The sequence below is a fragment of the Mya arenaria genome, chromosome 14, assembly GCF_026914265.1.
Source record: "Mya arenaria isolate MELC-2E11 chromosome 14, ASM2691426v1".
In the NCBI taxonomy this organism is placed as follows: Eukaryota; Metazoa; Mollusca; class Bivalvia; order Myida; family Myidae; genus Mya; species Mya arenaria.
Window position 1 is genome coordinate 11,677,951 of NC_069135.1, and position 15,713 is coordinate 11,693,663.

The 15,713-nt window shown below is 35.2% G+C and overlaps 1 protein-coding gene across 11 annotated transcripts in view; it reads right to left on the reverse strand.

The window, feature by feature from the left end:
• Positions 1-15,713, reverse strand: part of LOC128217000 (MYCBP-associated protein-like) — a 45,080-nt gene that overhangs the window by 21,532 nt on the left and 7,835 nt on the right. For 5 of the 11 annotated variants that reach the window (XM_052923786.1, XM_052923784.1, XM_052923790.1 and 2 more), the window contains exons 1-5: positions 9,269-10,437; positions 7,302-7,456; positions 6,986-7,095; positions 6,068-6,233; positions 5,686-5,857 (exon numbers count right to left, since the gene is read on the reverse strand). In XM_052923786.1, coding sequence (XP_052779746.1) covers positions 5,686-5,857; positions 6,068-6,233; positions 6,986-7,095; positions 7,302-7,456; positions 9,269-9,359 — 694 coding nt within the window. In that variant the 5' untranslated portion in view covers positions 9,360-10,437. Of the gene's footprint in view, positions 1-5,685; positions 5,858-6,067; positions 6,234-6,985; positions 7,096-7,301; positions 7,457-7,857; positions 7,989-9,268; positions 10,439-15,713 lie in introns of those variants that run through there. The other 6 variants (XM_052923782.1, XM_052923785.1, XM_052923779.1 and 3 more) reach the window with 3 other exon arrangements.

Genomic DNA, 15,713 nt, shown 5'->3' on the forward strand with positions numbered 1-15,713 from the left:
CCTACAAGAGATGTATGGGTAATGCAAGTTAAATGATCCCTACAAGAGATGTATGGGTAATGCAAGTTAAATGATCCCTACAAGAGATGTATGGGTAATGCAAGTTAAATGTTCCCTACTAGAGATGTATGGGTAATGCAAGTTAAATGTTCCCTACTAGAGATGTATGGGTAATGCAAGTTAAATGTTCCCTACTAGAGATGTATGGGTAATGCAAGTTAAATGATCCCTACTAGAGATGTATGGGTAATGCAAGTTAAATGATCCCTACTAGAGATGTATGGGTAATGCAAGTTAAATGTTCCCTACTAGAGATGTATGGGTAATGCAAGTTAAATGTTCCCTACTAGAGATGTATGGGTAATGCAAGTTAAATGTTCCCTACTAGAGATGTATGGGTAATGCAAGTTAAATGTTCCCTACTAGAGATGTATGGGTAATGCAAGTTAAATGTTCCCTACTAGAGATGTATGGGTAATGCAAGTTAAATGTTCCCTACTAGAGATGTATGGGTAATGCAAGTTAAATGTTCCCTACTAGAGATGTATGGGTAATGCAAGTTAAATGTTCCCTACTAGAGATGTATGGGTAATGCAAGTTAAATGTTCCCTACTAGAGATGTATGGGTAATGCAAGTTAAATGTTCCCTACTAGAGATGTATGGGTAATGCAAGTTAAATGATCCCTACTAGAGATGTATGGGTAATGCAAGTTAAATGTTCCCTACTAGAGATGTATGGGTAATGCAAGTTAAATGTTCCCTACTAGAGATGTATGGGTAATGCAAGTTAAATGTTCCCTACTAGAGATGTATGGGTAATGCAAGTTAAATGTTCCCTACTAGAGATGTATGGGTAATGCAAGTTAAATGTTCCCTACTAGAGATGTATGGGTAATGCAAGTTAAATGTTCCCTACTAGAGATGTATGGGTAATGCAAGTTAAATGTTCCCTACTAGAGATGTATGGGTAATGCAAGTTAAATGTTCCCTACTAGAGATGTATGGGTAATGCAAGTTAAATGTTCCCTACTAGAGATGTATGGGTAATGCAAGTTAAATGTTCCCTACTAGAGATGTATGGGTAATGCAAGTTAAATGTTCCCTACAAGAGATGTATGGGTAATGCAAGTTAAATGTTCCCTACTAGAGATGTATGGGTAATGCAAGTTAAATGATCCCTACTAGAGATGTATGGGTAATGCAAGTTAAATGATCCCTACTAGAGATGTATGGGTAATGCAAGTTAAATGTTCCCTACAAGAGATGTATGGGTAATGCAAGTTAAATGTTCCCTACAAGAGATGTATGGGTAATGCAAGTTAAATGTTCCCTACAAGAGATGTATGGGTAATGCAAGTTAAATGTTCCCTACAAGAGATGTATGGGTAATGCAAGTTAAATGTTCCCTACAAGAGATGTATGGGTAATGCAAGTTAAATGTTCCCTACAAGAGATGTATGGGTAATGCAAGTTAAATGTTCCCTACAAGAGATGTATGGGTAATGCAAGTTAAATGTTCCCTACAAGAGATGTATGGGTAATGCAAGTTAAATGTTCCCTACAAGAGATGTATGGGTAATGCAAGTTAAATGTTCCCTACAAGAGATGTATGGGTAATGCAAGTTAAATGTTCCCTACAAGAGATGTATGGGTAATGCAAGTTAAATGTTCCCTACAAGAGATGTATGGGTAATGCAAGTTAAATGTTCCCTACAAGAGATGTATGGGTAATGCAAGTTAAATGTTCCCTACAAGAGATGTATGGGTAATGCAAGTTAAATGTTCCCTACAAGAGATGTATGGGTAATGCAAGTTAAATGTTCCCTACAAGAGATGTATGGGTAATGCAAGTTAAATGTTCCCTACAAGAGATGTATGGGTAATGCAAGTTAAATGTTCCCTACAAGAGATGTATGGGTAATGCAAGTTAAATGTTCCCTACTAGAGATGTATGGGTAATGCAAGTTAAATGTTCCCTACTAGAGATGTATGGGTAATGCAAGTTAAATGTTCCCTACTAGAGATGTATGGGTAATGCAAGTTAAATGTTCCCTACTAGAGATGTATGGGTAATGCAAGTTAAATGTTCCCTACTAGAGATGTATGGGTAATGCAAGTTAAATGTTCCCTACTAGAGATGTATGGGTAATGCAAGTTAAATGTTCCCTACTAGAGATGTATGGGTAATGCAAGTTAAATGATCCCTACTAGAGATGTATGGGTAATGCAAGTCAAATGATCCCTACTAGAGATGTATGGGTAATGCAAGTCAAATGTTCCCTACAAGAGATGTATGGGTAATGCAAGTCAAATGTTCCCTACAAGAGATGTATGGGTAATGCAAGTCAAATGTTCCCTACAAGAGATGTATGGGTAATGCAAGTCAAATGTTCCCTACAAGAGATGTATGGGTAATGCAAGTTAAATGTTCCCTACTTGAGATGTATGGGTAATGCAAGTTAAATGTTCCCTACTAGAGATGTATGGGTAATGCAAGTTAAATGTTCCCTACTAGAGATGTATGGGTAATGCAAGTTAAATGATCCCTACAAGAGATGTATGGGTAATGCAAGTTAAATGTTCCCTACAAGAGATGTATGGGTAATGCAAGTTAAATGTTCCCTACTTGAGATGTATGGGTAATGCAAGTTAAATGTTCCCTACTTGAGATGTATGGGTAATGCAAGTTAAATGTTCCCTACTAGAGATGTATGGGTAATGCAAGTTAAATGTTCCCTACTAGAGATGTATGGGTAATGCAAGTTAAATGATCCCTACTAGAGATGTATGGGTAATGCAAGTTAAATGTTCCCTACTAGAGATGTATGGGTAATGCAAGTTAAATGTTCCCTACAAGAGATGTATGGGTAATGCAAGTTAAATGTTCCCTACTAGAGATGTATGGGTAATGCAAGTTAAATGTTCCCTACTAGAGATGTATGGGTAATGCAAGTTAAATGTTCCCTACAAGAGATGTATGGGTAATGCAAGTTAAATGTTCCCTACAAGAGATGTATGGGTAATGCAAGTTAAATGATCCCTACTAGAGATGTATGGGTAATGCAAGTTAAATGTTCCCTACTAGAGATGTATGGGTAATGCAAGTTAAATGTTCCCTACTAGAGATGTATGGGTAATGCAAGTTAAATGTTCCCTACTAGAGATGTATGGGTAATGCAAGTTAAATGTTCCCTACTAGAGATGTATGGGTAATGCAAGTTAAATGTTCCCTACTAGAGATGTATGGGTAATGCAAGTTAAATGATCCCTACTAGAGATGTATGGGTAATGCAAGTTAAATGTTCCCTACTAGTTAAATGTTCCCTACAAGAGATGTATGGGTAATGCAAGTTAAATGTTCCCTACTAGAGATGTATGGGTAATGCAAGTTAAATGATCCCTACTAGAGATGTATGGGTAATGCAAGTTAAATGATCCCTACAAGAGATGTATGGGTAATGCAAGTTAAATGATCCCTACTAGAGATGTATGGGTAATGCAAGTTAAATGATCCCTACTAGAGATGTATGGGTAATGCAAGTTAAATGATCCCTACAAGAGATGTATGGGTAATGCAAGTTAAATGTTCCCTACAAGAGATGTATGGGTAATGCAAGTTAAATGTTCCCTACAAGAGATGTATGGGTTATGCAAGTTAAATGTTCCCTACTAGAGATGTATGGGTAATGCAAGTTAAATGATCCCTACTAGAGATGTATGGGTAATGCAAGTTAAATGATCCCTACTAGAGATGTATGGGTAATGCAAGTTAAATGTTCCCTACTAGAGATGTATGGGTAATGCAAGTTAAATGTTCCCTACTAGAGATGTATGGGTAATGCAAGTTAAATGTTCCCTACTAGAGATGTATGGGTAATGCAAGTTAAATGTTCCCTACTAGAGATGTATGGGTAATGCAAGTTAAATGATCCCTACTAGAGATGTATGGGTAATGCAAGTTAAATGATCCCTACTAGAGATGTATGGGTAATGCAAGTTAAATGATCCCTACTAGAGATGTATGGGTAATGCAAGTTAAATGTTCCCTACTAGAGATGTATGGGTAATGCAAGTTAAATGTTCGCTACTAGAGATGTATGGGTAATGCAAGTTAAATGTTCCCTACTAGAGATGTATGGGTAATGCAAGTTAAATGATCCCTACTAGAGATGTATGGGTAATGCAAGTTAAATGTTCCCTACTAGAGATGTATGGGTAATGCAAGTTAAATGATCCCTACTAGAGATGTATGGGTAATGCAAGTTAAATGTTCCCTACAAGAGATGTATGGGTTATGCAAGTTAAATGTTCCCTACTAGAGATGTATGGGTAATGCAAGTTAAATGATCCCTACTAGAGATGTATGGGGTATGCAAGTTAAATGTTCCCTACTAGAGATGTATGGGTAATGCAAGTTAAATGTTCCCTACTAGAGATGTATGGGTAATGCAAGTTAAATGTTCCCTACTAGAGATGTATGGGTAATGCAAGTTAAATGTTCCCTACTAGAGATGTATGGGTAATGCAAGTTAAATGATCCCTACTAGAGATGTATGGGTAATGCAAGTTAAATGATCCCTACTAGAGATGTATGGGTAATGCAAGTTAAATGATCCCTACTAGAGATGTATGGGTAATGCAAGTTAAATGATCCCTACTAGAGATGTATGGGTAATGCAAGTTAAATGTTCCCTACTAGAGATGTATGGGTAATGCAAGTTAAATGTTCCCTACTAGAGATGTATGGGTAATGCAAGTTAAATGATCCCTACTAGAGATGTATGGGTAATGCAAGTTAAATGATCCCTACTAGAGATGTATGGGTAATGCAAGTTAAATGTTCCCTACTAGAGATGTATGGGTAATGCAAGTTAAATGTTCCCTACAAGAGATGTATGGGTAATGCAAGTTAAATGTTCCCTACTAGAGATGTATGGGTAATGCAAGTTAAATGTTCCCTACTAGAGATGTATGGGTAATGCAAGTTAAATGTTCCCTACTAGAGATGTATGGGTAATGCAAGTTAAATGTTCCCTACTAGAGATGTATGGGTAATGCAAGTTAAATGATCCCTACTAGAGATGTATGGGTAATGCAAGTTAAATGTTCCCTACAAGAGATGTATGGGTAATGCAAGTTAAATGTTCCCTACAAGAGATGTATGGGTAATGCAAGTTAAATGTTCCCTACTAGAGATGTATGGGTAATGCAAGTTAAATGTTCCCTACAAGAGATGTATGGGTAATGCAAGTTAAATGATCCCTACTAGAGATGTATGGGTAATGCAAGTTAAATGTTCCCTACAAGAGATGTATGGGTAATGCAAGTTAAATGTTCCCTACAAGAGATGTATGGGTAATGCAAGTTAATTGATCCCTACTAGAGATGTATGGGTAATGCAAGTTAATTGATCCCTACTAGAGATGTATGGGTAATGCAAGTTAAATGATCCCTACTAGAGATGTATGGGTAATGCAAGTTAAATGTTCCCTACAAGAGATGTATGGGTAATGCAAGTTAAATGTTCCCTACAAGAGATGTATGGGTAATGCAAGTTAAATGTTCCCTACTAGAGATGTATGGGTAATGCAAGTTAAATGTTCCCTACTAGAGATGTATGGGTAATGCAAGTTAACTGTTCCCTACAAGAGATGTATGGGTAATGCAAGTTAAATGATCCCTACTAGAGATGTATCCCTGCTGTCTCTTCCTCTCCAGCATCTTGAGCTGCCAGTTGTGTAGGGCATTACTCTCCATGTCCCGTCCCCACTGGTCACTGTACTGACGTCTACGTTTCTTCTCATACTTCAGGGTCGGAACCTGTGACATCTCATCATGCGACGTGGCTGGGATGTCCTAAGTAAAAAACATTGCCTTGGATGAAAATCCACTTTGCAACATGAATTTCATGAAGACTACATGTATATATTTTGATATTGGTATGTACTCACACAACCACATGGTGTAAGAAAAATCCAATTCAAAGTGCATTACAACCAGGTATAACCAGCCTATTCAACAACCACATACTATGAAGTTTAAACAGCCTTTTCAACCAGAACTCACCATCAGGTCTCCACGGCGTATTGCCTCCTGCTGGAACTCCCCATAGTTGCCCAGGATACTGTAGGCGATCACATTCCCGTCGTCATCATAACGGGGGCCCGCAAATCCAGAGTAGTTCATAGGCTTTACATCCGCATCTGGTGGGGCTGGTTTAGCCACTGTCACCCTAAAATGTAAAGATCGTGACTTTTAATACTTGTAAAACAAGAGCTGTCACAGAGGAAGCAAGCTGGACTATTCCACCGCAAGTATAAGGATTGTAACAGAGAGTTAACTTACTTGGTTATTCAAGAAGTGTGAATGGTTGAGTATATTGTTGTACAAAGTCTTAGTGCAATACATTACAAGAAGTTACAGATATATTAAGATTAATATTGAGCTTACAGGCAAAATCCTTATCAATTTTATTTTAAGTTGAATTATAAAGGCCCTTAATTTGCATAACAATAAAAATATTGTTATCTTACTTCATTAATTAAGAATGTTGAATAGTAAGGAACACATATCTTAAGTTTCAATGCAATACATAATTTATTTGCTGAGATAATGACTTAAAGGTGTTTACATGCAAAACCTTAATGAAGATGTGAATTGCTGATGCCAGGGTGATTAGTATAATTATATATATAGCTCTCCTTAGTCTTCGAATATTCAAGCGAAACATTATTTACATTGCAAACAACAACAGTAATGCATGTAAACAAAGTGTCAAAATGTGTCTGTTATGGCTAATAAAACTGTTTGGATAAATTTAAAATCCATACCGCAAATCATACCGATTCATGGAAAAAGCAATTACATAATAGCATACCTTACTAATGAGATAGCATGTTTCTGAGCTAACTGTAATTACTTCGATTACAAAAGTCTTAGCAATCAAACACACAAGCGTCCACTAGCCCAGGTAGTTTTACTCACTGATGTGGCTTAGGTTTGTTGAGTATCTCTGGTGGCTTCATTTTGCGGACGGCAATCTTCTCTGTGCTGGGTGACTTCCTGTCCGTCTCTGGGGGCGCAGGCTGGCGGACCTGGGAATAAGATGGTGGACTGGTAAAGACATTTGAAATTCATTATTTGAAAATAAAACTCTAACAATGTCTTACAACATTTTCACTACAAGTTCATTGGGTACCAGCCCATTCTATCAGCCATGGATATCTTACAATTGGGTCAACCAAACATTATGAAGTGACCCACATGTTGAAGAAGCGATTCAAATCAATTATCCGTATACCTTAGCAAGCTCATCCTCGCGTATCTGAAGTCGTTCAATCTCCTCGTTCCATATCACATTCCTCTGTGATGTCTGCGTCTCGTCCTGCATGGCATCCTGGGACGGGGTGCCAGCCTTCTCAGGAGTACCATCACGTTTTCGGTTCTTCAACTTGTCTGGAATGTACAGCAATGGGCTGATCAATGGTTATAAACTGATTAACATTCTATTTCTTCATTTGTCCTCCTTTAATATGACAATTAATGTCCTGTGCATGTCATGAGTTGTAAATACCATTTTGTTAAGGTCAACAATGCAATTTTCCTGAGAGAAAATAATCATTTATAACATTAAATAAAAAATAAAAAAAATATTTCAAGAAATGATTGCTTCCTTACCATCTGCATGCTACTAAAATATTATCAAAAAAAACTGAAATTGTACTATTTTCCATAAATTATGTAAACTTCTGTTCAAACAAACAGTATGTTTCTTTATTTGTAATAACAAAGTATAAAATAATAGAAATACTACCCTGAGTTCCAAATAGAAAAGTTAAAATCAGTATATATCTTACTACTCATGTCCTTGGTGATAATCCAACATTTACCATCAAATGCTTAACAAATGTTACCAGTGTATAAAAATCAAGTTAACTAACTATTGAACAAACAATATAACAGCCTTCAAACAGTTTGCATAACCCAATCTATTTAATCTAAAATACAAATTACTTATTTATTGACTTCAATGCAGTGCCAAAATCTTTTATCAGAAATTACTGATAATTGAAGAATTATTACCTCAATGCAAATTATCAAGACTTGAATATCTTGTATGTAATTTGATTCCTAAATGTAAGGCTACAGAACCCAATGATATGCTTGCTTTATATTTTCAAACAAGGGATGATTTACATTAATGATAATCTGAAGAGAACTTATATAACCAAATTTATTAACTCCCTTGCACATTTCTCCATTTATAGCTGAAACTCAGATGGCAAAAAAACACAAACATTTTGTACATCATTATGCACTTAGTGTAAGCTATTCAAAAGATATACAAAATAACATGCTGCCATAATGTTAACTCAGAAGACTGGAAGAAAATACAGTTGAACACCGTAAATCCGAAATCGTAGGGACCCAAAAAATTATTTGGGAATAGCGATATTTCTGATTAACAATTTTCAGAAAATGATAGTGTTCGCAAATTTCGTATACAAAAATACTTCTTTATTTATTGTTTAGACAAATATTTCGTTATTATACTTCTTCATTAAAACAACATGAAACATTCAAAACAAAATGACAGCACATGTTTGCATTCGGAACATAGTCAAGAATCGTTCGGTAGAGGGTCGATTGACCAATGCGGCAATCGAATCTGATGAGATAGACATTTTCGAATGATATTCAGGTTGTGTTGACCAGCAATTAATTATAAACACCTACATCACCCAAATTAAATGTTCATTTTCTGACATCGATGTTTGTAATATACGCGTGCTCAATGTCATTCTTTGTCACCTCAAGCTGATGCCCGTGTGCATTCGAAGTATGGTGTGAAAAACTATGACATGATCAAGTTCGAAATAAGAATTGATAAATAGGTGTGAAATACCAAATTGGGAACATGATTTTTACTTCGGAATAGCGATTATTTCGGACTAGCAATTTCGGATTTAAGATTAAAAATTTAGTTAAACAAAGAAGAAGTAAAATCGGGACTGAAAAATAATATCGAAAAAACAATAATTTCGGAAAAACAGTGTTTGGAATAGCGGTGTTCAACTGTACTTCAATAGAGCAGTACAACGCTTGTCCTTAATTCAAGTCTCATTTCACAAAAGCTGTTGGCTGTATCATTAAGAATTAAAACTATGGAATTACAGTCAAATTTATCATATTCACTTGCATAGACATTGCTTAGGAACATTCCCCATTTATTTGAATGATAAGGAGAGTCTCTGAAGGATTATTTACCTTTGCCATACTGAGATGCAACAGACTGCCGGCGGTCCCGATGTGACAGCGCCATCTTGGCAGACACATCCTTGCTATTCCTACGACTCATTTAGTACAATTTACTACTGTTTATTATTTCTATTTTTAACATTTAGAAATGGTCCACAAAAAACATCCAAAATAAGTTTAAAAAACAAATATTGTTGTTATTTGATAGAAACTCCTCCGTGAATATAATTCCTTAACTGCATTCCTCGCAAGGTATTTCTATTGATGACCTTCCAAACACATTTGCACATATATCTTTTTAGCACATTCAGCAGTTGCTGGGGTATTATGACTCAAACTGACATAAAATGTGTGTTTTCCATTAATCTGTCATAAAATCCTATAAAAATAACATCAAATTCAATATCTTTTTTTCTTAATTCATTAATAATTCAAGTGCAATACATAATAAAGAACTTAAATTGATTAATAAATATCTTCCATTCGTTTCATGATGAAAACCTAGACTCAAGGGTAAATATTCTTTTTCTTATATCAACACCACTTCTTGTATTTTGTGTGGTAACGAAGAAGGCAATTCAAATCAGCCAGGTCCATACTGCGCCAGCGTTTATTTTCCAGATTTTTGTTTCACAAAACATGTCAAGGCAAACAAAAAGCAGCCAATTTTCCCCTATATATCACCTTTCAGACATGTTGATACTTTTGTACAAATGTATTAATAATTTACACAAAGAAACCTGATCAACCCACATTCACTTGTGCTCTTCGTGGAGACTACATTCACACAGATTTCTATTCATTGTTGAAAATAATTTGATATTCAATTCATTTTTTAATTCACTGTTCAATTAATTTTCTAAATAAAAATGCAAGGCGCAAAGCTCTTACATAGAAACTTTACAAAAGGCATCCAGCCGTTGGTTATAAATAATTTCATTCTATTTATCTAAAATGATTTCCATATCAAGAGTTTTCTACCCATAGGCTACTGACAATGTTCACAACCATTAATCAATAAATGTTCAGAAAAAAATCCAGTGCTTCAGACAATTATCTATATTCACACTTGTTAAATGTCCAAAATTAAGAGTCAAAACACCCAAATATCTTTAAACATAAATTAAATTTTAAACAAAAACACAATCCAGGCATAGTTGAGATCTGTCCATCACTGCTGGCACCGCCTGACACACACACACACACACACACACAGATAAATCACCGGTCCCCACCACAATTCTATCAATGTCCAAATTAAACACTGTGAGATAAAAATCTGTTCTTATTTCCAAAGCTGAAGTCTTATATGAAGGGCTAATCATTGTTACATTATTGCTTAAGACTAATTGATATGTACAACAGAAACTATCAATTTTATCAAAAATGCAATTGAATTTTAATCACTTAAGTAGGAGATTGTTTCTTTTTTGCAAAGTGATATACAAATTAAGCTTAATGATTATAGCCTTTCAAAGTTCATCGATCAGTCTGCTACAAATCAGTTGTAATACATGTACCAACATGAGAGTAATTAAGGTACTTGTCCCCGGTACAGCTTTCACTCCCTAGAAAGAATTATTTGTTTATAAATTAATAATCCTAATCCTAATCCTGATAGGATATAAGTAATGAACTGATAACAATCTACACTCATTGAAAAAAACAGTCCATAAATGTAACCAGAAACACCAGTCTGTTGCTATCAGATACTGATGTAACCAGAAACACCAGTCTGTTGCTATCAGATACTGATGTATTGGCACTGCAGACTTTTTATATTTTTCATTAATGGCAGGTTCAATGCTTCAATGTCCATTTTGGAGGAATTTTTAAAGAACCTAAAACATGTAAAAATTACACTAATAGATTGCAAACATTTGTTGCAGATGCTTGCAAGGACATTTTTCTGCAGGTCTTTAGATTTTAGACCATAAAATAAATAAAAAGAATAATGGCATAATTATTTTATTATTATTTTTGTTTATTATCTTCTTTTTTCTACATTTGCAATAATTTTCCATTGTTTCAAATCCTTCTTTTGAATTGTGAATTAATGTGCTCCATTATTAATTTGAGTCTGCATAGTCTGTAAACAATTGGGTATATTAATCATCGCACGTTGTCGCTGATACCACAGGCTTGTGCCCAGATCATTTGAAGCACTTACAATGGCCTAATGTTAGCTCACCAAGATGTATAACAAGATACACGTACCCTGCACAGGTTAATCTATCTATAACCTAAAATGGATCAAAATTTGCTTGTGAAAATACCAATTCGGATGATTAATTTGAGGATTTTTTTCAAAAAACATAATCAACAGGGAAAAAAATAAATTTGAATAATTGTTTTCACTATTATCAGTGTGTGGTCAGATTGATAGTGACAAGGATAACTGTTTTGAGGTAAGTGAAATATTTCATTTTTTCATGAATTTTTCCAAATACTTTGACCCTTACACTAGAAAGTTTTGAAATTATGAATGTCCTGAAATTGTTGTTGTGATTTATTCTAGCCACAATCATACACGTTTATAAGGGAACTTTTTTAACATTTGGACATTTCATTTATAATGTTCCCTTATCATCACATCAAAAATCCTCAAAGACTCTGAAGTGACTCTTTATATGGACTAGATTCATTCATAAAAACAGCCCCAAAGATAATTATTTCTCACTGAAAGATGACACTGAATCAAAAATCCATCTTTTAAAGGAGCTGTACTCCGTATGATGAAATAGCGGAAAAAAATGAAAATTGTTGAAAACTGACATAAACTTTGTTATCGATGTGTACAATGCATTGAAACTTACTAACTGAAGTTGTTACCACAATCATAGCTTACAATTAATTTTTTTTTTTGCATTTTTTTCCATTAAAAAAGATTACTAGGTATGTCTACCTAGTAGAATTCATTCCTTATGCGTGATTGGCTAGTCGGTGTTATCACGTGATATTATCAAGTTAGGTATATTAAGCTTAAATATTCCAACCGATTAGGGTAAGCCTTCGTAGCACAGTGGATACAACACTGGACTGCAATTTTGGCGACACTGGGTCGAACCCGGTCTCTGACTCGATTTTTTTAATTACATTTTGGTATTTTTTTTACAATTACGATATTAAAGAGTAAAACATTTTATTAAATAATTGTCCTGAGATTCGTTACAGAAAAAAACTTTTTTTGGTGCCAATCTGGTGTACAGTCCCTTTAAAATGATCACTTTTATATTGAAATTATTGAAACTACAGGCCGCCATATTTACATTCAATAGCTGATTTGAATCAATTTAAACCAAATGAGAGCAATTACTTAGTAATTAGGAGACTGTATGAAAACACACTAAATTTGGAGAAAAATATGAACAGTCCTACAGCTGACTTACTGATGGTTGTTACTTGAACAACAACGGATGACATACGCATTCTTCCACTCCGAGGCATGGTCACATAACAGATATAAACAGCAAATACTCCTAACAATATACCAGTAATTATGTCCTTGTACTGTTAATATAACTTTCCATGTTTTCTTTGCAGCTTTTTAAAATAATATGAATATTGCTGAATTTTCGAATTTGATCAACATAATCAATTGACTTATAATTGAGACATTGTTAGCATAAAGTGGCACTATTTTCTCTCAACCATTCTAAATAGCAACTTACTGAAATAAAAGTAACATGGTCACAGCAAACATCATAAAATATTAATGAAGGTCATTTGGTCGCTGAAAGTCAACAGGAACGGTCTTCCAGAGTGGTGTGAAGATAACGAGACAACACAGCCACCTTACAACTAACAGTGAACTTGTTGAATTTCATATAAAGTCTTTATTAAATTCCAATATTATTTCCAGTTATTTAGGTTGTGAATATTGAATGCATTTTATGTCCACTCTTGATTAAAATGTAAAAAAATGATAATACTAATTAAACATCCAGTACACAATGGCATTAGCAACAAGCAGGGGAGATAAAAATAAGATAAGAGATTTTAATATACCAACTCTCAGTGATATCCATCAGGCCATAAAAAAACATTCAAGGTTTCTGCAATCAACATCACACTGCAAATGTATCCTTCAAAGAGAATATAAACAAAACCATTAAAATGTCCATGATTTTACCCTTGTTGCCAGGTCTGAGATTAGATCACGCAAAATAAACATCATCTTAATTAGCCACTGATCCAGCATCAAGACTGTTGAACAGTAAACTTACTGGCACTTCTCTTCCTCCCTTCACCTGCATTTGAAGCAAGGGAAAGTTTGCGTAAGGCCATGGCGGTTGGGAAGGTGGCACGTCGCGTGCCCGATGCCGACGGAGGAGCAGAGTTGTGTTTGGGGCCCAGCAATGCCAGCTTGGATATTGTAGACACGACCTGCATTGACATTCTCCTGCCATGAGCATTTCCCTTCTCGCTTGACATGGTCAACAGTTACTTTGATGATATGATTATAAGTCCTCTTGATATGAATACTGTGCAGTGCTATTCCACTAATCATTACCCTCTTAAATTTTTCAGAAAGTTGTCTACTTGGTTTTTGTTTTGTAAAAGTCACAACAATTAACGGTTCAGAAAGTAAGAAGAACAATTATCATCTTTAACTCGTCGAAAAGGCACTCTTATGATGTGACTTCAATAACTCAACAACTAGGTTTCGTCAAGTGATTTACATATTCATGTTTTCTATTTAATTTCCCCAAAATCTAAGCAAATATTGTGTTATGGGCAAATGGCTTGTTCTTTAAAACCCATTAACAAATGATGTTTGGCTTGAAATTGAAGCATTTATGCAATGTTGGTTCAGGAGTTGACCAAATAGCAAACTTCCCACAAAATACTGGTAACCATTATGCCTGCATAAACATTGTCATCTACTGCATGTTTGCCTTCAAGATGAATACCGAAATCTAATTTGCCAATAAATCTCAGTCACTAAAGTATGCATGACTGGAAATGAGGCAATATTGAAATGCGATGACCAATTGAAATTATAGAAATAAGTGGAACACAGCAGCAGCCAGGTGCCAGACCGACCAGTGATATGACTCCTTGGTTACCTTAACCTTTATGGATGTAAACTGGTGAGTAGAAAAAAAGAATCTCATATAAAATTAAATGGATCTTATATAAGTTTCCATAAGTTGATATCATCTTCTCAGTAGGATAGTGCAAGTTTATCAGTTGCCAGAGTTTTTTATTTATTACCAAACAAACCAAAGATTTTAGCTTTAAACATTTTTTTTTTCAAAAAATATAAAAGAAGCTGCATAAGTTCTTAAAAAAATCAAGCTGTTTTCTTGTAAAGAAGCAAATACATGTAGCACGGAGTCTAATGATGAAGCTGCAATGATTATTTGACTAGATTGTGTGTTAAGGAAGTATTGCTGTTTAGCCCATTAAAGAACTTAGTCTTTAAGAGTTACACATCATGTTAATGCAAGAAGATGTTACACTGACAGAATGGATTGGAAACAAACTACTGTAACAGAAATAGATAGTTGAACACAGTATGAGAATGACAGTCTTAGCAAACCTACCAGCCAGTCCTCCCAACTTGCCCTTCTTGAGGGAGTCCGCAAGAAGCTGTTTGCTGGTCTTCTTGTCTTCACTTGACGTGGGCGATGGCTGTTTCTCCTGGTTAGAGGCAGCCTTCTTGATGGCCCCTGCCATCATCAGCTTCATCATTGATGCCATTTCTCACAAGTGGTAAAGCTCACAGACTAGTCTACTTACTGACACCGGATGAGGTTTTTAAATTTCAGTCAGTACTTGTCCTTTCTCTTTAAGTTCCAGACACTGTCAGCATTAAGATGTAAGTTTTGATATTCACAGACATGAAAGGAAAATCAAAGTCAATGTCACCAAATGATTACATTTTTTCCAATGTTATACATTAATGTCCATGCTTTCATAGATAAAAGTTTCTAAAATCTTTTTCCACCTGTTATCAGAAATCATATCAAATCAAACTAATATGATTATCGTTAATCCTTCTAATACATGTAATCCCTTATTAACCAGTTTGCACTACAAACATGTACAGTTATTAAATCATAACAGAGAAATGAGTCACTTAGATTTTGCCTCATCCTTCACCTTATTCCAGAGCATTTCTGCCAAGGAGCAACACAACATGACTTGTAAAAAAAATCTCCTGTGCAATTTGAAACCGACTCACTGGCACCTGAGTTCTAAGCATCATCTGAATTAAAGCCCCTTGAAGGCAACTTGAGGAAAATCAAATGAAAAAAACAATCACTAAGCTGGAGAGTTAAAGACAAAATGCTCTTTTTAACTCCCGAACTGTCAACAAATATGTCATGCACGGTCTTTATGTAATTATATTATTGTATTAGGGAGACCAGCCAGAGCTTCAGGACCTGTGGAGCCACAGCCACTCTGCTTAATCAGTAAAGCATTCACCTTAACTCCTACTGATGCA